The 22,303-nt window shown below is 43.9% G+C and overlaps 1 protein-coding gene and 1 long non-coding RNA gene across 3 annotated transcripts in view; one reads left to right on the forward strand and one right to left on the reverse strand.

The window, feature by feature from the left end:
• Positions 1 to 72: 72 nt before the first annotated feature.
• LOC134518502 (uncharacterized) lies at positions 73 to 6,246 on the reverse strand. Its single transcript, XR_010071979.1, has 4 exons — positions 5,905 to 6,246; positions 4,696 to 4,976; positions 2,729 to 2,810; positions 73 to 1,965 (listed from the first exon to the last, which is right to left on the reverse strand). It is a non-coding gene; the product is annotated as an uncharacterized LOC134518502 (long non-coding RNA).
• An 8,875-nt stretch (positions 6,247 to 15,121) lies between these two features.
• Positions 15,122 to 22,303, forward strand: part of SHROOM2 (shroom family member 2) — a 129,347-nt gene continuing 122,165 nt past the window's right edge. Inside the window, exon 1 of one of the 2 annotated variants that reach the window (XM_063341399.1) lies at positions 15,122 to 16,005. In XM_063341399.1, coding sequence (XP_063197469.1) covers positions 15,787 to 16,005 — 219 coding nt within the window. In that variant the 5' untranslated portion in view covers positions 15,122 to 15,786. The remainder of the gene's footprint in view (positions 16,006 to 22,303) is intronic. The other variant, XM_063341377.1, reaches the window with a different exon arrangement.

A 22,303-nucleotide genomic window follows, 5' to 3' on the forward strand; every position in this document is an offset into this window, starting at 1 on the left:
GGTTTAATATGAAGACAGGAATTTGACCTGTAATATTTGTTTTCACTTTATAAGCTAGACAGTATCTTTTAAGTCAGGGGTCCTATTAGGCACAGCAGCAAACACAATCATAAACACAAAAAGTAACTCTCCCCTCTCAGCTGAGCTTCAAACTCCCTGAGTCAGCCCTTACTCCTCCAGAAAACTTGTTTGTAGGAACATGTTCAGGAAGTACAGGAGGGAGCGTTGCTAAAAGACTTAAAGTGAACTGGATGTTAAATAATACGGTCATGGGTTTTATAATTAGTCCTTAAAATGACCTAACCTTTTATTTCTAATTTTTCCAATGGCCCAGTTTATTCTTTTAGCAGAAATTATGAAGGCCTGATGAATGACAGCGAGATGTTTTTGCATGCAGGGGCTATAAAACACAGAGGCTTCAATCAGTATGTCTACCCTCAGTAGAAAAAACGCCGCCAATCCTAAGTAAAATGGTACCTGCTGAGTTCTTCATTACGCAAGACACTTGACCCCAGCGCAAGAACAAACCTCACCAGCCTGCTGACTGTTGGTGGGGGCCGTGCAGCCTCCTGGTGCAGGATGATGGTAGCAGGGCTTGGGTGGCAGCTGGAGCCCGAGCTGCCAAGAACATCGTGTGTCCACCCACCCCACTCCCAAGGGACTCCCCCGTGCTCTGCCCAGGCTACACCACCCCAAGAGCGGGACATCAGCTTGCAGATTCAGGCTCCTACACTCAGATGTCCATGCACCAGCAAGGTGTCTGAACTCCCATTATAGTTAATTGAGATCTTCAGCAGCTAAGCTTTGAGTCTAGACTCAGTCTAGAGAGCTGTTCAGCTCTTCCTAAAATAAATGTACATGGTGAGCTGAGTAGGCTCCAGTGACTATAATGGGAACTTAGGCATACACATCGTCAAAGACTCGGAAATCCAGGCAGCTGAGTTTGAAGCTGAATGTCTTTGCTGGATGTTTTTGCTGCTTTCCAGCATAAAGAGATTTTCCTGCTCCATGGATGAGGACAGGTGAGTGACCTGGATGTCACAGTCCTATGTTTGTTACTACCGTGTATACAAAAAATATACTGGGGACAGTAAGGTTGCGAACCAGATTGCCCTGCTCCAGAAATACAAACTCTTGTTAGGTAAAGGAGAATACCTGTGCTCTGTCGTCAAGACAAGGCTCTGTTGTCAGTACAAGGTTGGTACTCCTTAGGCTTCATTCCACCTCCGCTAGAGCAGTGGTGCATGGAGTTGCCACTTCTCTGTCAAGATACTGCATTGCAATCTACCTGGCTACTAATGAACAAAAATTACGATTCCACAGAGACAAATTATTATTTAAAATAAAGCCGTCATATACCACGTATACAATGCAAATACATATAAATCAAAATAAATGATGTTTGCTCTCATTTGAAGGTAAACATAGAACAGCAAAACTTTTAGATTACTACACAGAAACTGTTGAAGAGAAGCCTTTCATCTCCACTATCAGTTTCTAAAATTGTTCCTCTCACTATTTCTGTAGCCATTTTCCTTCCTTCAAAAATTTGAAAAGCATCTCAAGTTGTTGTCCTGATCATTTGTTCTGGCTTACAAATAGGAATGTTTTGTGTGGTTTGCTTTTTCTGCTTATCATTTGTTTTCATTGATCTTGACTGTGATCTTCTAGTTTGCCCATGGGGATTTACTATTTCATTATTTTAACTTTTCCCTCCCTTTTGTTCAGCCAATTTGAAACTACTTTCATTCCTCAATTGTAGTCTTAAAATCTGAAGATTCATTTTTTTTATCTTTCTCTGTTTCTCTCTCCACAGTTTTGCCAGCTGTGCACCCTATTCTACTGCTTTACTTCTCAGAGTGGAGGATTGCTTTTTAACCTCTTCTTCTGGGTTCCTTCCCTCCCATTCTCTCAGGATTTGATTACACAGTTACTTGCAGAAGGAGTAAGTGACCTGTAGCATACCTAATACAAAAAGAAAACAAAAGTGACTCATGAGTGAATGGATACCTGCCATGATACAAGTAGATGCGTCTTTACATGTGGACGTCTGAGGCTGAATGGGAGATGGATCTGCCAAACTAATGAGCCACCCAACATCTCAGCTGGTAAGATCTAGCTAGTCTCTGGCTCAGAGTTGTGGGACTCGAAGTATAAAGAGTCAGAACAGTCAAAGAAATTCAAAGCTGGTTTGGCAGTGTTATACCTGAGATTAATTTGGCTTCTCATGATTATGAAAATAAGAGGATAAAAGCTAGGGACAAAGGCAAAGGAAACAGAAAAGTAATGAAAGAAAGTAAGGGAAGAGTTATTTTTCCTTGTTAAGGAATGTTATTTAGTATTCAATAAAACTTCCATTGTTCTACAGGTCCTAACTCCCTTCCCTCTGAAATTATTGACACAGTTCTCACTGCCATCAGTGGTGTGGAACAGACCCACAAATAAAGCATGTCTCATTTCTGCACCAAGGCAGGATCTCAATTAAGCAAATGGTGTAGGTTGGAGACAACCATTAGCACGCATACAAAAAACATTAAAAAAAATCCCCTGCAATTGCAAATACCAATCAGTCAAACTCACAGTGTAAGTACGACATTGCACAACACTGAAAATTCCAGTCCTGGTTTTGTACATTGGCAACAGCGTGCTCAAGAATAAGAAAAATACTGTGTTCCTTGCAAGGAGAACAGGCATGTACTCCATACACACAGCTTTTAGAAATACTTACTCACGCTCTCCTTGGACCCAGGACATAATGTTTCAGTCCAGTCCATGTTCATCATTAAGACAAAACACCAGCTTGCCTGCTTCTAAGGGGAAAGCAACAGGTTTACAAAAATATGACAGGCATGAACTTCTGCTCTTAAGGAGTGTGCTATAGCTTATGTTTGAGTGTGCAGTTACAGATACTTTAATCACTGTTTTAATTAAATCTGAGACTACAGTACTGGTTTACAAAGGAGAAGGAAATTTATGGATATAGTGACAGAGGAGAACTTATTTTTGTTTATGTGTACAGTTCAATGCATCACTACCTCAATTTACAGCTCCCAGTGAAGATCTTTGCTACCTTACAAATGTAAAAACTATATCTTGTCAATGATTCATGATCTCATAGTCTTTTACACATTACCTGATATAACATTTCCCAAACTGATGAAAGCTGTGTCTGTCTTCAAACTAAATGGATGCAATAAAACCAGTTATGATCTCCCAAACAGATCCATCAATATGTTCTTAAAGGCCTTAACATACAAATCTCCTATATGCTTAGCATGGTTCTTCATTTTATCCACACAGACCTCCCGCATTAGATTTACTTTGGAAGAAACCGTAAGATATGATCTTCCCATAATTATCAGTACTAGTTTTTAAAGCTAACTTTAAACTGGCATTTTGCTTAATGTATAACTGAAATGAATGGGGAAATTCACACTATTTTAAGTTTTCTTTAGGCAGGGATATTGGAACAATAGTGATATTAAAAGTGTAACAGCTGTCATCCTTATAACAGCTACAGACTCCATTAAAAAGAAACAGAAGGAAAACAGAAGTATTGCTTTCCTTCCCTCAGTGATTTGAATATAATTATAGCTGTAAATTATTAATTCACATTTAAGGATGGTGAACATTAATGCAAAAGGATGAAAATGAATGTATCTCATTTGCATAAAAATAATAATGTTTGAGTTCTTTTTGTTTTCTTTAAGAATGAAAACACCAATACATGAAATGAGCGTGCATTTGAACAACTCAGTAATTGTGTGTATTTAACTGATGCAACTGTGTTACACATATTTTATTGACTTCTTATATAACTTCTCCAGAGAAATGTTACCCTACCTGACTTTTGTGAAGAAACGTACACAAATTGGTTATCGAAACTGTGCCTATTACACATTTAAATTAGTAAACAAGATTTATATGGATGAAGTACAAATTAACTGAGTAGAAAAATGCATCCATAAACTGGAGGAAACAATTTTTGCTTAGGGATTGAACGAACAAAATCCCTGATTCTCTATGTCAATGCTGAGAATATTGCAGTCTTTGAACCTGCACCAAAACTGATTTTGTGGCCACGTTTCTGGACAAATTCCACCATTAATCATTGTCATCGTTATATTAGTTCGCAGAACAAAAAGATACCTCCCTTTCAGCATACATGTAATAAAGAGATCTTGTCCCAAACCTACACAGACTACCTGAGACACAGTTTGCATAGGAACTGACTGATGAAAAAGACTGTGAAAAGAAAGAATATTATCCTCTCCACACACAGTGATACTGAAAATTGGATCTTAATGTTTGTAATGGATCTTTTTGTTTGGTCTACAACATGTTGAATGTCTATCCTGTCCTCAGTATCTTCCAAAGGTATCCTAGGCCCCACTACTTCTGCATTCTCTTTTAGAGGTTACGTTAATTGGTTCCCCCAGGAGAAATTCAGTGGGATACTCTTACATCCTTGTTACAATTGTTAGACTGTGGGATCTTGTTAGATTATACCTCCCACCACTCAGATGTTATATTTTCAAAGCCCATTAGCACTAGAAAATTATCTCATAAAACCTCTATTCCCAGGCCAATCTACGTAACTAAATCAAAACATATTACAGCACTAATTTCACAACTCTTACAATGCAAAAACTCTCCAAGGCTCTGCTAATTAAATTGCTAAAAATGTCAGCGTACCATGGCCAGTTAAATGGTCTTGTTGAACTCTGTAACCAAGTATCGAAGGGAATTCTGACAAAGGGTGCAGTCCTCCAGGTCCAGACCACAGAGACCAGCCAATGCTCCGCTTTGAAATCCCATGAGCATCACTGGGTTTCTTTCCTCTCCAGTGGCTGCATGGCCAGCAGTCAGTCCTGCAGAATCTTGGGACTGGGTGAGGGAAAGTTGCAACCTTCTGCTCCACAAATTGTTGCCTGGTAGCTTCTGAAGTGAGCAGAAAGCTCAAAAGCGTGGCTTAGCTGACTCATGGAATCAAGAGGAAATGCAGTAAAACAGCAGAAACATTATAGTACAGGAAGCACTTCAGATCCACTCTTTTGACTTTTCTGTTTTCAGGACTGAAGATCATGACTTCACTGTCAGAAGTGGACTTTGCAGTCCAGGGTGGACAAAGTAACGAGACTAACTCCTCAGTATCCAAAGTAGTTTACTGGATATACCCTTCAGGAAAGCAATACAGTTACACTATACATTTATATCATAGCTTGGCTACCTCAGCTACTCCCCTTAGTCAACGGCCGGGAGCACGACTCCAAGAAATTGGTTGGTCCTAAAAGTGCTTCAGAAAATGCAGTGTTTTGAAAGAAATCCTCTGTGTACCCTTAATACTCCAGAATTCAGACTTTCAAAAGAAATTAACCTTTGGGGTTAATGGCATCTATGTTATCACAGAAGATGGGCAATCAACCTCCCCAGCCCCCAAAGCTGTTTTGTCAGGATCTTGCTAACTGACATGAGTATGCTTAACGCAAAAGTCAGGCTAACGAAGCAGTACCTCCCACGGCTTTACCCTTTCTAAAATCAGCACAAGCCAGGAAAAGCTAATCTGAATATTGGCACTTCTCATTTGTATGACTCGGTAGGATTCCCTCAAACGTCCCACCAACTGCCAACTGTTCTGCCTTGGTCTCTTGAGAGAGGAGACCACATCTAGACCTTTAGTATAAATGGGCATAGCAGTCTTCGGGGAGGTGGCATGCACAGAAAGAACTTCTGCCCCCTGGACTCTTGGGCATGTTCAAACCAGCCTTATATCACCCCTAATATCACCAAATTCATGTGATATCGCAGGTCTGGCACTGCTGGACCATAGTCTCCTGTTTATAGTTGACACTTTATGGCAAACTGCTATAGCACTACAAAAAAATAAAAATAAAGAACACTTACTTCATGCTGCCTGCATGCTTAGGTGGACTCTCACAAGATGCTACATCCTATGACTTCCACCTGGACACAGTTCATGTTCTGTGTAACCAAGCTGAGAGTAGAAAGGTCATTTATAATGAAGGAATTGTGTCTATTTATAGAATGCACTGAGAGATTTATTTACACATTGCTGATAGGCAGAAAAAGGAAGGTCTGTTTGGGGTTAGCAAGCAAATGAAGACAAAGTCCAAGTGAAAAATACCAGATTACTAGGCTTTTGTCCACTCTCATGCATACTCTGGTCTCTTGCTATTTATCTACCCTTTTAAAAGCCTTCACAGCATTATCTGCAAAAAGAGCATTTGAAACCTGCCCTTTGGCATTTTCCCTGGTCACCCCTGCTCCAGTGATCATCTTTGTCAAGTACAGAATTTAGATATGTTTAGATGTGTTTAGATGCTGTGATATCAGAGTTTAAATGCATTAAAGACTGTTGTTAGACTCTGAGGCTAAGTCCCCACGTAATTAAAAGGGGACAGTACCTGGGTTTGGGCACGTAAGAGCAAGTCGCACAGCACAGTTTGTATAGAGAATGTTATCACCACGTAAGGTGTGTTATCAAAGAAGATGGACAACGAAAAATACTCCCTAATGTACCACAATCAGAAATGCAGCAGCCAGAATAAATATTACAAATGATGCTTCACTGAAATGATGGAACTTCATGAAGCCAAAAAAATCCCAGGTTAATGAAGTTGCAATGCACATACATATGACAAAATACAGCTATATAGTGTATATATATACATATATGCATATACTGCTGAACTCTCTTCCGCAACCAAAAAAGGGTGGCTTCATCCATACTGCCTTGTAGTAACAGTCACTGGCCCATGCTATCCCCCAAACTGTGCCCAAGCACTGCCTAGTTGGCCTGCTGACAATGAAGCAGTATGGACTGTCATGGGCCAGCGCCTCAACCTCTGGGCACTCACTCTGCTTTTTGGTTTCTTTGTAAAGTGGTAGTCTGAGATGTTGTAATACAATTTGACAAAGGACCCTAATGCAGGAACTGGAAAAAGAACAGATATACAGATACCAGAGGGACAATGACCCAAGGCATGACTTGTGCTTGAATTTGACTATCAGCTGAAAAACCCATCCCCAGGGAAAGCTGGTTACCTGTTCACCTCCGCTTGTTAGGTTTTATGTTGTTTTCTGACTCTGCAACCACATGAGCAGTTGCTATCGCCCTTTTTTTTGACTTACAATCTTGTTATCATCCAAAATAATGAAAACTATAAATCCTGAAGTGGGCTATGGATTACAGCCCTGTGTTGGGCTCATCTCATTTTTCTCTGTTTACAGGTCTAATAAGTCTCAAGATCTAAGCCAAGAATATTATTGTTAGCAAATCACGGGCTTTTTTCTCTTGGTCACTCGCAGACACAATTTGTTCCACAGTGAGCGCTCTCACCCTCAGAAAATTGCTCATAAAGCATATGTGATATTGTGAGAATACGTAAGAATCGAGCAAAGTTTCAATCAAGAACTTCATGGGCTTAGAAATACCAGCGTATCACATGAAATGCTATTCTTTCAGAAATTTCAGCTTTATAAAAAGCCCTAGATAAAGAACACAGAAGCTTTTTTTGGTCCTAAGGAACTGAAGAAGTCAACATATATTTGAGTGTTTATCTGAAAGGTTGAGAACTTCTAAGGGTTTTTCCAGCACTAATTATGGGATGACGAAGCTTTATTTGCAACACAGGAGAAACAAGACACACTTGGGAAAGGTGTTTAAAGTGCCTAAATCACACAGCAGACATCCAGCTGGAGATTTTTTAACATGTTATTTTTCATTCTGGGAAAATGGGTAATTTGTTGAAATCAAAGTGTTTTGTAGAAGAGCGTGATTATGCTGAATCCATCAGAAGAAACATGGCAGGTTTCCAAAGTAAACCCTCCTGGTTCCCAGCCATGCCAGGATGTCTGTCTCTTGGGCTGCTACCCAACCTGTTTCTCCAGGTTCTCAGGACTTTCAGACTCCACAATAAACTGTCAGCAGTTTGCCAACCCTTGAATTACTGGATCAAAAAGTCCATCCACTTCTGCTACAGGAACTTCTTATCACTATTTCAGACTGTTTTGGTCTTTGTGATGGTTATTTTCAAAGACAAAAGAGTTTCAAACAGGAAGGAGCTGGAAGCCACCTGCAGCTAGTGGCTACAATATAATCACCTTCGCTGAAACATGGTGGAATGAATCACACAACAGGAGGACTACACTCGATGGCAATAAACTGTTCAGAAGGGACAGGCAAGGAAGGAAGAGTGTGTGTGGGGGAGTGGGGGTTGCCCTCTATGTAAAAAAATGGAGTTGAAAAATAGTGATGAACACGTTAAGAGCTTATGGGCAAAAATGAGGGGCCAAGACAACAAAGGAAACCTCACGGTTGGTGTTTACTACAGGCTGTCCGACCAAAGGCAGCCTGTTGATGAAACCTTCTTACTTCAATCACAGGAAGCATTATGGTCCCAGGCTCTGATCCTGCTGGGGGACTTCAATCACTCAGACATCTGCTGGAAAAGCAGCACAGCAAGCTGTAAGCAGTCCAGGACTCTCTTGGAGAGTATAGAGGATAATTTCTTAATCCAGGTGATATACAGCCCAACCAGAGGAGAAGCATCATGGGACCTGTTGCTCACCAATACGGATGAACTAATTAGAGATGCCAAGACTAGTGGCAGCCTGGGCCGCAGTGATCATGCCCTGGTGGAATTCACAGTCTTGAGGGATATGGGCCAGGTGAAGAGTAGAGTCAGGACCTTGAATTTTAGGAGCACAAGCTTTCAATTGTTTAAGGAATTAGTGGATGGCATCCCCTGGGAAACTGCCCTTGGGGAAAAGGGAGCTGAACAGAGCTGGCAGCTCTTTAAGGACATTTTTCTTAGAGTGCATGAGCTCTTGATTCCCATGTCTAAGAAATCAGGCAAAGAAGGCATGAGACTGGCAGGGCTCAATAAGGACCATCTGATCAAACTAAAGTGTAAGAAGAAAATGCATAGGTAGTGGAATCAGGGACATGTATCCTGCAAAGAACATAGGGACACCACATGGATGTGCAGGGATGGAATGAGGAAAGCTAATGAGGAAGGCTGGAGCTGAATTTAGCAAAGGATACAATGAATAAAAAGGGTTTCTACAGGTACGTTGGCCAGAAAAGGAAGATTAAAGAAAATGTACCTTCCCCATAAATGAGACAGGAAAAGTGGTGACAACAAACATGGCGAAGGCTGAGGTACTCAAGTTTTTTTGCCTCAGTTTTCAGTGGTAATCTTTCTTCCCACATCTCTCAGGCCCCTCAACCTCAGAGCAGGGACCGGGAGAATGAAGGCCCTCCCACTGTAAAATAAGATCAGGTTCGAGACCACCTGAGGAACCTGAACATATGTAAGTTCATGGGACCCAACGAGATGCATCCCAGGGTCTTGAGGGAATTGGCTGATGTAGTTGCCAAGCCAATCTCAATCATATTTGAAAAGTCACAGCAGCCAGGCAAAGCTCCCAGTGCCTGGAAGAAAGGAAACACGATGCCCATTTTTAAATAGGGTAAAAATGAGGACCCTGGGAACTACTGACCAATCAGCCTCACCTCCGTGCCTAGTACTCCTGGTCAAAACATATAGAAGATAGGGAGGCGATTAGGGACAGCCAACTTAGCTTCACCAAGGGCAAGTTGTGCCTGACTAACCTGGTGGCCTTCTATGAATTCTGTAAGGCCTTTGACATGGTACTCCACAACATTCTTACCTCTAAATTGGAGAGATATAGGTTTGATGGGTGGACAGTTAGATGGATAAGTAATTGGCTGTATGGCCACATCCAGTGGCCATACAGTCAACTGCTCAATGTCCAAGTGGAAACCAGTAATAAGTAGTGTCCCTCAAAGGTCCATACTGGCATCAATGCTACTTAGTACCTTCACCAGTGATACACACAGCGGGATTGAGTGCACGGTCAGCAAGTTTGCAGATGACACCAAGCTGAGTGGTGTGGTTGATTTGCTTGAGGGAAGGGATGCCATCCAGAGGGACCTTGAGAGGCTTCAGGAATGGGCCCATGTGAACCTCCTGAAGTTCAACAAGGCCAACTGGAACAACTTGCACCTCGGTTGGGGCAATGCCCAATTATCAATACAGACTGAGGGATGAATGGATTGAGAACAGCCCTGTGGAGAAAGACTTGGGGGTACTGTTGGATGACAAATTGGACATGAGCAGGCAATGTGCACCTGCAGCCCAAAAAGCCCATTGTATCCTGTGCTGCATAAAAAGAAGCGTGGCCATCAGGTGGAAGTGATTCTCCCCACCTACTCCACTCTTGTGAGACCTCACCCGGAGCACTGGGGCCTCCAGCACGAAAAAGACATAGACCTGTTAGAGCAGGTCGAGAAGCGGGCTGTGAAAATGATCAGAAGGCTGGAAAATCTCTTCTCTGAAAGGCTGAGAGAGTTGGGGTTATTCAGCCGGGAGAACAGAAGGCTCTGGGGGGACCTTATTATGGCTTTTCAATATAGAAAGGGGTCTTATAAGAATGATGGAAAGAGACTTTTTACCAAGGCCTCTGGTGACAGGAGAAGGGGCAACTGTTTTAAACTCAGAGTAGATATAGATTGGACATAAGAATGAAAGTATTTACAATAATGGTGGTGGGACACTGGAACAGAGAAGTTTTGGATGCCGCATCATTGGAAGTGCTCAAGGTCAGGCTGGACGAGGCTTTGAGTAATGTGATCTAGTGAAAGATGTCCCTGCCCATTGCAGGGAGTGTGGACTAAATTCTTTAAAGGTGCCTTCAAACCCAAACCATTCTGTGATTCTATGATTCACTTGTTTTACTAAATGTGCCATAAACACTATATAGGATTAACTTTTGCTCTACATGCAGTACATGCCCTATAGATTTTCAACAGGCTGCTGTGCCAATGGCACTGAGGTCTACAGAGAGCTCTCTAGGAATAAGATATGCAAGTCCATAACTCCTGTCTTGTAATTAATGTTCACCCTGAATTCTGGCAGTATTCTCACTGGATTCACAGTATTCTCACAAAGCTCTAGCTTTCAGAAAAGGGTTTTTTGAATTCTTTATCTTGACTGTAGAGATCACACTATAAATACATTTATAGCTATCAACATTTCTTCCACCACTGGTGACTAAAATAATATTTCTTCAGCAAATATGGAAGCTGATTACATAGAAGAAGCTGAGTTGGTACAACTGTCAAATACCTAGGTCATTTTGGCAAATGCCCCTGAGAACATGTATGAGTCTGCTCTGCCTCTTTGCCGGAGGTTGCAACCCCTGTAACTAAACTGAAAGAGCAGGATACGTGTCATAGATCAGCTGCTCCATTTCATAGCACAGCATCTTAACTTAAATTGTCGATGAACTATGCACACCCCAGGGCATCTATTTTTTATTTCAAATGGCTGAGGCAGAGGCACTTTGTTTCTTTACCAAACTGTGATGTTTGGTGGTTACCTCCAGGAAAGGAGTGGTAACAAACAGTGGGAGGTTGTAAAGGTTTAACTCACCTCAGTTCTTTACTCTGTGACTATGAGTCAGAAGCTTTTACTTCTTTCAAATTTCTCAACTGTTGAAAAAAAAAAAGCCCTGCTGGCATTGTAAGGTCCAGCACAATGAATGCTCTCAAAACTGAGACTAAAACACCCCGTTCTAAGGTAATCCTGCAGGTGCCCTGTGCAACTCAATGCAGGGTATCAAGGAAAAGAGATGTGGTGCACAGCCACAAAGGTGAAACAGGCTGTGCCTTAACAGCATACTGTGCCTGATACTGTTTGAACAAAATCCTGCCACAGAGGAATTTATTCAGTTTTGGTAGTCTCAGTGACTAAGTAGGGAACAGATATGCAATCTGTGCAACAGAAAGAATGAAGGCCGAGTAAATTCTGTAGAACAAATTTTCACTTGAAATTGTTAATTAAGCTTCAAGTACCACGGTAGGAAGACGGATGAAGTACTGCGGAAGAAGCCTGGTTTACTCCAGAAAGCTCTTCTTGTTACAGGGCAGGGACTCGCAAACGGAATTTGTGGGAACAATCCCTTGATAACTTTTGATGGTTCCTTTTGCATGGCAGGAGGCAGCGTTTGGGTAACTTCTGTGTATCACTGTAAAGTATCTTTGGTGATATTAATGGCACATGTTATTACAGAAGGGAACACCTCTTATACCACATTGGTCATAGTTGCATCATTCTCTGTCCTTAGTGCGAAGAAGTCTGTTACTTCCTTTGATAAATTATGGCACCCTGATCTATCTTGCATTTCTAGCTTCAATTGCTAACTTCTGTATACTCAGACAACATTTGGCAAGTGAAATAAGGTGTAAGGGAGGAAACTGAGGATTTGGTCACTGAAGCTTTTGTTAGACAAATACAGTAATCATTGGTTTTCTTATCACACAAAAGAAAAGTAGTATTTTAGAATACATTTACTAAATCCTTTGTTCTTTACGACTATCTGAAATGTTATGAAGGCTGGCAGAAGCTGCAGAAATTCAAGTAATAAAATTATCACAATATTTTAAGAAGAGCACGAGTACAAGTCTCCAGCTGGGTTCTGAACAAGCTTCAAATCCCACAGAGAGGGATGATATAAAAGATACGAAGAGACATTTGACCGATACGACAAAAGAGAATTGCTGTCTTTCTTTTTGGCTTGTCAAACTTACACGTATGAGGAACTATACATAGTGGTCTCTTAGTTTCTCTTGGTAACATTAAAGGAGAAAAGGCAAAAAAGGTGTAATTCAAAATAAAGAAGCCTGACTTCTGAACTGTCAGACACAAGTTGAGGATCTGCTTGGTGACTGTGTCAGACCATCAGGCTCTAAGCATTAGCTAGGAAATTGTTCTCTACTGAGGTCTCTTAATTGGGAGCATGAAAGCTTTCAGATATTCTTTCTTTAGGCAACTGCTTTCCCGAGAGCTACCTGGCCACATCTTCCCCTGATGTAATCACAGTAGCAGTTTGATGGTTTTCACTTGGCTTCCTTAACACAGACGCCAGTTCCTGCCTCTAGATATTCCAGTTTTAAAATCTGTGCTCAGATTTCTGCATCATTCTTCAATACAGGATTTATAAGACTAAATCAAAAAGCCAGAACAGTAACGTAAATCTTCAATTTCTTATGGACAACAAAAAGTTCAAGATGAAGAAGAATGAATGTTTGGCAGTTGAAAAAAAGAGGGGATACAAAGAAAACATTTTTGGAAGCATAATTTACTCTTCTTATTAATGATGTAAGCTGTTTTATTTGTTTCATTTCAATGTGCATACTTGGGGATACAATAAAGTTCAAACTGTTATTCTGGATCTTTCTTTTATTATCATGCTTGCAAACAACAAACCTGTATATTGCAGCTCTTTAAAACTTCCAGCTACAGGTTATTGCTGTGCTGTGTTATTGCTGTGCTGTGTTATTGCTACATACAACCTGGTATGTGTTACACAAACATAATTGAAGACTTTGTCTCTGATTCCAAAAACAACTGGACTCAGGATATGGAGAAAACTACTTGTATTTCCCTTTACCTGTGCTTTTTTTTTTTTTAAATTATTTGTCCTACAATTAGCACTTGTCTATATGATAGAAAATAATTAGAGAAAGAGAAGAAATCTGACTGAGGATCTGCGAGTCATTAGAGGTTTTAAATAACTTGATGCAATACATAGGTATGGTGTAAGGTTTGGATTTAGCAGGATTCTCATAGAAATATATGTAAGTTCGGGTGCGTCCTCCATGGTTCATCTATCCCTTAATCATGAGGGAACAATACTCACCCTCATCAAATACTTTGCTCCTACCTCTACATGTTCTCCAATCTGCTGCTGGGACTGATGACCTCAGATGCTCTCAATCCTGAAACCAAAGTTTTCTTTAGGCACTAAAGTAGCGTAGGTAATGTTGAAAGTACTGTAGAAACAAATTGCTTTAGTGCAAGGCAGGAGAGTTTTCTGAGGAACAAACCAGCTGAAGCAGGAGTTAGAGGGTCAGACTAAGTAATCAGAATGGCATAATGGCCACTTTCAGAAGCAAAATATGTGAACTGTCACACCTATATACAAAACTTCGACATCCCACTGCATATACCAGGCACCTCCATGAGACAGTTCGTCACATGTGGAAGTACCTTTAACTTCACTAGTCTGTCAGAAACTAAAATACAGATTTCCCTGCGTCTTAGCTCAAGCAGTATTTCACCTGCGCGGCAGTGAAACGCAAAGGAGGACTGTGCGCTGGTACTCGGGTACTCAGCCCAAACCTGGTCCTGATTTAAGCCACTGAAACCTCCTATAAAGTGATGCAATTGAGCTGAGAGACTGAAGTCCAGCAAGAAACACGGATTTCACTGCCAGCCCCACCACTGAAATCAGTGAAGACATCGGGCAACCCCAAACCCTGCAAGTATTTCCCATCCATAAAATAGGACTTGCCTTAGGATCAGCACTTCCAGTCCTGCCTCACACTCCGTCAAACTTTTTTTGACGGTCTTTTTGCAGCTGAACCTGTGTCTGGGACTGTCGGTGCCACGAAACCGCTTCCCATTTTTAGGTGTTTGTTGTTTTTTTTTTGCTGTGACCTTCACCTGCCTTTACCACCGCTGTGTCCCGCCGCCCAGCCCGAACCGGCCCCGCCATGTTTCCGACCCCTGAGGCCTCCATCCCCGCGATCCTCCGGCGCCGGGGCCGGCAGCAGGAGCCCTCCCGGGGCCGGGGCCTCGCCTCACCTCAGCCCGTCCCCGCCTCGCCCCCGGCCGCCGCTAGAGGGTCCTCCGAGGGAGGGAGAGAGGCGGTGGAGCCCGGCGCGGCACACGCCGGGGCCCCTCCCGCCCCACAGGTGGTGGAGACGGTCGGGGCGGGGGGAACGGCCGGGAGCAAGCGCCTCCCTCGGCTGCCCCCTGATCTGCCCTCCATGTTGCCTGGCTTCCTCCCACCTCGCCGGCCGTGTTTGGAGGGGGCGACAGGGCGGGAAGAGCCGCCCCTCCTCTCTCCTCCGCTCCCCGGCCGGCGCGGCGCGGCCCCCCGCCGCCTGGCACCGCGAAGGCGGGGCGTCCCTGGCCGAGGACAGGCCGCAGCCCACGGCTGCCCGCTACCCCCTTCCCCCCCCCCGCCCCTCCTTCCACGGGGCCGGAGCGGCGCGGCCGCCCTCCACCTGCTCGCAGCTTTTGTTTGTAGGGAAGGGGGGGGTGAAGGAGGGGCGCGGCCGTCCCTGCGTGTGGTGACTCGGGGGTGCGGCCCCGGGGTGGCTCCGGGCTCACGGACCCCCTCGCCGCCGCCTTTGTCTGGCGGCCGGCCCGGGGCTGCTCTCCTGCTCTCCTCCTCCCCTCCTCCTCTTCCTCCTCCTCCTCCTCGCCCGGGGCGATCGCGCTGTGGGGCTGCCTGCGTTTGGGGAGGGGCGAGCGGCTGCCCCGCTGGGGAAGCCCGCGGTGGATGAGCGGGTTTCGCCTTCTTTTCGGGGCGAGAGGGAGGCGGGGGCGCGTCGCCCCGCAGCGCTCCTCCCGGCGTCCCGCGTTGCTCGGCGGCGTTTGCCCCGCCGCCAAGTTGCCACAAGTTGGTGCCGTCCCCCCGCCTCCCCTTCCCTGCTGCCACCGCCGGGTTCTGGCCTCGGCGTGAGACAATACCGCGGGCTGAGGAGGAGGAGGAGGGAAGAGGAGGGGGCGGGCGGGAGCAGCCCTCGCTCGCCGCCGATGGGGCCGGGCTGGCCGGCGCGGCGGGGAGGGTAGGTGGCTCTACGGGCTGCTGCCGGCTGGCGCGCACCGGGGAGCGGCCGGCGAGAAGCAGGCGAGCCCCGGCTCCCCCAGCCCCGCGACGGGCTCCATGGAGGACGTGGGGCTGCGGAGCGGGCGGGAGCGGCTGGCCGGCAGCGACCCGCGGCTGGGCGCCGTGCTGGTGGAGCCGGGGCCGGTGGTGGTGATGTTGGAGCAGCGGGCAGCGGAGGGCTACAAGCTGGTGGAGGTGCTGCTGAGCGGCGGGGCCCCCTGGGGCTTCACCCTGAAGGGCGGACGAGAGCACGGGGAGCCCCTCATCATCACCAAGGTGAGAGGCGCCGGGGGAGGGGGGGTGGGGGCGGGGGTGGTCCGGCCGGCTCCATGTTGTCGTGCCCGCGGCGGTGACAGCGGGCCCGGCCCGGCCGCGCCGCCTGCCCGCAGCCCGGGGCGCACCGCGGGGCTGGGCGGCCCCAGCTCCCGGCGCAGGTGCCGGCTCCATGACCGGCGGCGTCGCCGACGAGGCCACAAGGCGGCCGTTAGCGCCCGGGGAGGGGGCGCCTGTGGGTGCCGGGACGCGTCCCAGAAGGTCCGGGGTGGGGCAACAGGTTGTTGGGCGCCCTCGGGCTGGCGGCTCCGACCTGCTGCTTCTGGTATTAAACGCATTAAAAAGGCGGCGCGGTGGTTGCGGGGGGGCGCTGGGGACTGGCGGGGGGACCCCCCTGCTGCCAGCGCAGCCCGGGACCCTCTGACGGGCCCTTCCCTCCCTCCGTCCCTGCGGGCTCCCGGCGCAGGAGGGCAGGAGGCTAAAGCTCCCGGCTTCTGAGGCTGAGGAGTTTTCTCCGGTGCTGTCCCACTTGCAAATTCAGAATAATTAGGGTAAGCTTTTGTATCTCTCTCCTCCTTTAAACAAAAGGTCTTGGCGGATAGTGACCAAATCCCTGCTCCCAAGACGGGGGGAGGGGGAGGCTCTGGGTATATATGCATTTTCTGGTTGCCTTTTTTTTTATTTTCACCCTCATTACTTTTTTTGTATGTTTTTGTATACTCACAGCTTTAACCTCAGCGTATTGGGCATGAGTTAAATGTATCATGCTTTCTAGAAAATGTTTTTCATCTGGATGTGTTTTGACTTGAGAACCCCCATCCCCAATAGTTGCTGGATTTAGCTGTTAAGACAGCTTTCTTGTTGCACATTAAACACATTAAAATAGATCCATATGTCTTCAGGGAAAAAAAGTCCACATTAGCAAGGCACATTTTTCTTAAGATCAGTAGAAAAGATATATATGCTTTGTCTACAGGTCCTGTGGATTCTGCCTGTTCCCATTTTAGTTCACAGAGGGTGTCAGAGGTCAACAAGTCCTGTTTTATCCACAGCAGAAATTCTTCTGATCTTATTTTTCAGTTGGTTTCATTGTGAGTTGCCCAGTTGGTTTCTTGCTCGCACCCTTGAAACAACTGCATTATGGACTTTCCAAGTTATGACTTTTGAAACCAGCTCTCTCTAGATCTCTTCCCTACTGCTGTTTTTCAAGGAACAACAGTCAGTGTCAGAAGATGTATATGCTGAAAAATGACTGCGCATCTGTTGGCCTCTTACCAGTGCCCTGAATTACAGAATGTCAAACCTGGGAGTGTTTGAGGAAAGGAGAAAAGAGCTACTTACTATGTATGTCCTAGCTATCAAGTGCCCAATCAAATAATTCCACCTTTCTGGTAATGGCTAATAAGTGCTACATCTAAAGACTGATCGGTGGTACTTATTCATAATATTACCTAGGTATTAGGTAACAGGCTTAAGTATTTGTGGCATGAGGATGTGGCTGTGGTATGTGGAGAAAAGTGTCTGGGAATGGGAACCTTGTAAACTGGGTCTGTTGCAAAGGAATAATTAAGTGTAACCGCGGCATTGATACCTCCTGAAACTGTGCTGCTGTGTGGAAGAGAAATCTGGGTCCATCAGTGATGACCTAGATCCTTGGGTCTAGGTTTTGGAGTGTATTTTCCTTCTCAGCTGTTGGATGCAAGTTCAAAGCACTAGTTTTGAAACCAGGGAGTGGAGCTCATGTCCCCCATGTCCCCAGGACTCCAATTCTTTTGCTGCAAAATCTTCCTCTTGGCCCAACACCATACCCATCTTGGTGTTGGGGTTTGGTTTTTTTTCTGTACTGCTTCTAGTGGTGTAAAGCTACTGGGAAGGATAATTTAGTACTGGCTAGTTAAAACAGTCCCACCTTGCAGTGGGAGTTGTAAAGTTTGTCTCTTCTCAGCTGAAGTGAGCCCTGAACTCAAGTTACCCCCTTCCAGAGTGCATGTGGGGATCACCAGGCTGTCACAGTCAAGGGGACACCACCTCACCTGTGCTTCTTCTCTCCCTGTGGCATGAGCCGGTCCTTCACTAGTAGGCTGGTGGCTGGTCAGTGGGGGATCTAAGAAAACCCGCTGTACCGAATCCTTCGGGATACCTGTGGAAAAACACCTGGTTTTGTGGATTCAAACTATGCTTAAATGTGAGCTGGCTATGGAGCTCTGTCTCACTCTAGTCCAGGGCAGCTCTGGGGAAGTGAGGATGGATGACGCCAAGTGCTGCTTTTTAAGGAGAGGAATGTGACAAGGTGTGAATGGAGTCTCAGATAGCAGCTACTTAAGGAGCATTTCTAAAGTTCTGCCTGTCTCCTTGCTTACTGCTGTCTTGAAAGCAAGATCAGCCTTTGAAGAAACTTGCACCTTTATGTAAATGCTGGGAAGTCTGTGGTGTAAGTATTTCCTGCTTTCCTTAGCATATATGGGACAACTACCATAACTGTCCGAAAAACAGCACCAGAAAATACTATAATTGAAAAAATAGTCAGCAAGTGTATGTTGTTAATTTTGCATCTCTATGTAGTGCACCTCTTGGGTGTTAGTTTCTCTAGTTGTGTGGCTATTTCCTTCCTTCCTTGCTAAAAGGAAGGGAAATTTTTTTTATCACAGATATCATAGGGGGAGTCTAGGGCAAGAAGAGCTGCAACCACTATTTGGGAGTTTATTAGCTGGAAATCTAGTCAGTTAAAACAAGAGTGCCCTCTGATCCACCAGATGACTAGTAATCAGGGAGGGGAAAGGCATGCCAAAGAGGAGAAAGCATTTCCAGCCTCAGCAGGGGGATAAGTGTGTGCTCGGGCTGGAATGTCAGGAGGGAAAGCGCTTTCCCCAGGGAGAAGTCAGGCTGCTGATGCCTTGTAGTGGGCCCTGGTATTGCGGGGCGAGCAGGCTTCCCCATTTCATCATAGCGTTCCTTTCTGTAACTGAAATAAGAATTGGAGAAATAGTCCTGAACCAGGTAGGTAGAATATCAAGTTCACCTGCCAGGCGCAAGCCTTTTTATTATTCCCCCACCCCCCACCTCGCCTTGCCCTTTTTGTTGTTGCTGCACTAGGCATGGAGAAAAACGGTGCATGATACAGCTTGCTCAATCTTTTAAACATAGCTGGTCTTCTAAACCTTGCCCCACCCATATGCGAGTGGTGTTGATAGTATTTAAGAAAAGTCTTTGAGTGTTGTCGTTGTGTTGCTTACTATTGTTTTTATAATGTCCCTTTAAAAAAATGCTTCACATTTTTTTCTGATCTCTGCATGTGTGTATGATAACATTCCAAAAAAATGGCCCAAAGGCAGCTTGTTCTTGCCTAATTTGACATCTTGAAAGAAAGGACTTGCTTTTTATAGGAACATGTCATTTCACCTTCTGTTGAAATACACAACTTCGAGGACTTTAATTAGAAGTCTTGCAAGCCTCAGTTCGTTTTTTCCTGTTTTTAAAGAAACAAACTCTGAAGAGGGAGATCTTACTGGAACTAATGAAAATAAAAAGTTGAGGTGCTCAAGTGTGAATCTTGTGAAAATCTCCCATAGCTGCATTATCTTGATTACTTTTACTTTAAAATGACTCTTATCTGAGATGCCCAACTTGTAGTGTCAGTTACAGCATTGATTGTGAGTGATGGATAGAAAATCATTTCACTTCCTGTGCTAACAATATTCTTAGGAACTCTGAAGTTGTTCTGCAGTCAGTGTTATCTTTAGTACAGTAATAAATATGAAAACATTCTAGTTCATGCATTTCAGGAAAGATTGATGTATCACTTAAATAAATTCCTCCTTAGTATCAGCTTTACAAGGGCCTACAGCCATACCTCCTCAAGCTATGATCTCATTGCAGGCTAATCAAGGCTGGGCTTGGCTGGTATTTCGGCAAGATTTCCAAGTGAAACCTGGACTGTTGCAAGAAGTTGTGTTGTTGATTTAGTAGATAGAGTTCTTGTCTCCTGAATCAGTGCTGAATTCATGCCCCAGCTGGAGGTGCTGTCTTTCAACATGAAGCAGTATCAGACAGACTCCAAACCTTTGTTTATTTCTCTTTATTCCATTGCGCTTTCCTAACGTGCTCTTGTCTGTGGTTAGGTGTAAATTGTAATTTGTTTAACCTAACAATTATTCAAATTGTATAGAGGAAGGCTTCTCTATTAATTGGCTGTAGGACTTCTCCGTGAGACTTGTATCAATTTATTGTTTCAGTAGTAAGCAAAGCGATTACTGTTTTCATTTAAGTAATTCTTCATCTTTTGGCCTTAAACATATAACTAAAAGCAATTACTTGCATTGCTATACTGCAACAATATTTAGAGGGGGGGGGGGAAAAGCTTTAATGGTGCTGTATACGAATGAATCAAAGGCATTTTCAAACATAAATACCAGTTGCCTCCCTCAAGGTAGGTGTTTGAGGTCCGCTGCATTGCTCATAGACATTAACAATTCTTAAACTTGGCTGTGAAGCTTAATGTCCAGAAACCCAGCGTTTCGTGATAATCCTGGGAAATTACTGATCACTTCAATGTAAATGCAATCATTTGTGTGAACAGCTGATTTATAAATTATTAGGAGCCATTGTACTGTGGCTGACGAGGACAGTTCTAATCTAGGTCTCTGACAGATGTAATTCACTTCCTTGAGTTCTAGAAAGATAATAACACGAAGGAGTATTCGTTCTATTTTGTTTTCTGTCCATGTTCTCTTGGTCATCAAAAACAACAAGCAAAATTACTGAGCTGTATGGGCCATAATTTGAACACGTACCTTAACCAGCAGTTTTAAAAGAATGTATCAAATCACATTCTATATTTCTTTTGAAACCTTTATTCAACTTAACTTATAAGAGGGGTTTATTTGGGATTGATCGGTCTGAGTTGGACCTTTTCTTTGTGCCGTTAAATTTGACAGTTGAGACAATTTAGAAAATATTTATATATTAGAATGAATGTTTTAGGATTAAAATTGTATAGTGTAGCTATTTGTCTCTTTTCCTTGTCAAATGTGTTAAAAGTTGGTGTTTTTTTCAGTGCTATAGAAATTGTTTTGAGCAGTGTTTACCTTTGTGTCTGGTTGCTGGATCCATGGTCTCAATTATTGTAAGAGAGGAATTGGTTTGCTTTGATGCAACAAGATATTATTTCTTTTTACTTTGGTAAGCTGATTGATGAAGGGAATGCTCTCAGTTTTAGCACTTTAATGGCTGTTGAATGAACTCTTTATTATGACTGTTTATTATGAACTCTTTATTATGACTTTATTATGACTGGCAGAATGGAGCCTGCCATGCTCACATGTGGTGTAAATGGTTTAGTGGTGGAAGTCTGAAGCTTAAGAGAGGGTTTTTGGTTGTTGTTTTGTTTGTTGTTTTTTTTTTTTTTGGCAAGAGTACTACCAGTTGAAATGCTATCAGTATTGGAATTTTAAAGCTCTCTTGGGTATTGCTACAGGTGATCCACAAACCGCATAGGGAGTTGAAATGAGAGGATGGGTTAAAAGGCTTGTGACTCGGGAAGTTTCAAGTCAGTTGAGTTATATGCTTAGAAGTCAACAGTATGAGAGTGCGATTTAAGAAATGGGGTGTGTGCACTTGCAGTCCTGAAACTGCAGTTTTCCTTTGTGCATTGCACACTACATTTCAGGACAAAAATCCTCCCAAGAAGGAATCAGAATATTGTGTTTAAAAACAGAACTAAGAAACTTTCTCACAAAAAGCAGACTTTTAACTTTTGGAAATACTGTTTGCTTCCAGATTGCTTGGTTTTTTTCTCCTCTACATGTCCCTCTTCTAGCTACTTAGGTAAAAATTATCAAATCTATCATGATTTTTTACTTTAAAACAAAATACAAACAAAAACGTTCATGCTGTGGAGTCTGGCAGAGGAATTGGTGTGTTTTGTGGGAATAGTAACTACAACAGGAGTTAGCGGGATTGCCTATTTGAATGTTTATTAATTTAGTCTGTTTACAGGATGACTTAAACTTCTTTTGTTTTTAGTGTCTGTTGCTACTTTTCAGTATGAATTTTGGATGCTACCATAGGTATTAGCATAAAAATAAAAGACCAGCAAGAGACCTCTAGTTATTGCTTGCTGTTGTCAGAGGATTGCTAGTAATGCTGTTTATTACCTAGTTATCCATCATGCTTGTGGTTTTGTTTGTTTTTTTTTTTTTTTAAGAGGGGGGAAAAAACCACAATGTGGGCTTTATGGTGTTTATGCATATGCTACGTATGCTTTACTGAATGGACTGTATATATTTTTTCCTGTAGGATTTGA

The sequence above is a fragment of the Chroicocephalus ridibundus genome, chromosome 1 (assembly GCF_963924245.1).
Source record: "Chroicocephalus ridibundus chromosome 1, bChrRid1.1, whole genome shotgun sequence".
Classification (NCBI taxonomy): domain Eukaryota; kingdom Metazoa; phylum Chordata; class Aves; order Charadriiformes; family Laridae; genus Chroicocephalus; species Chroicocephalus ridibundus.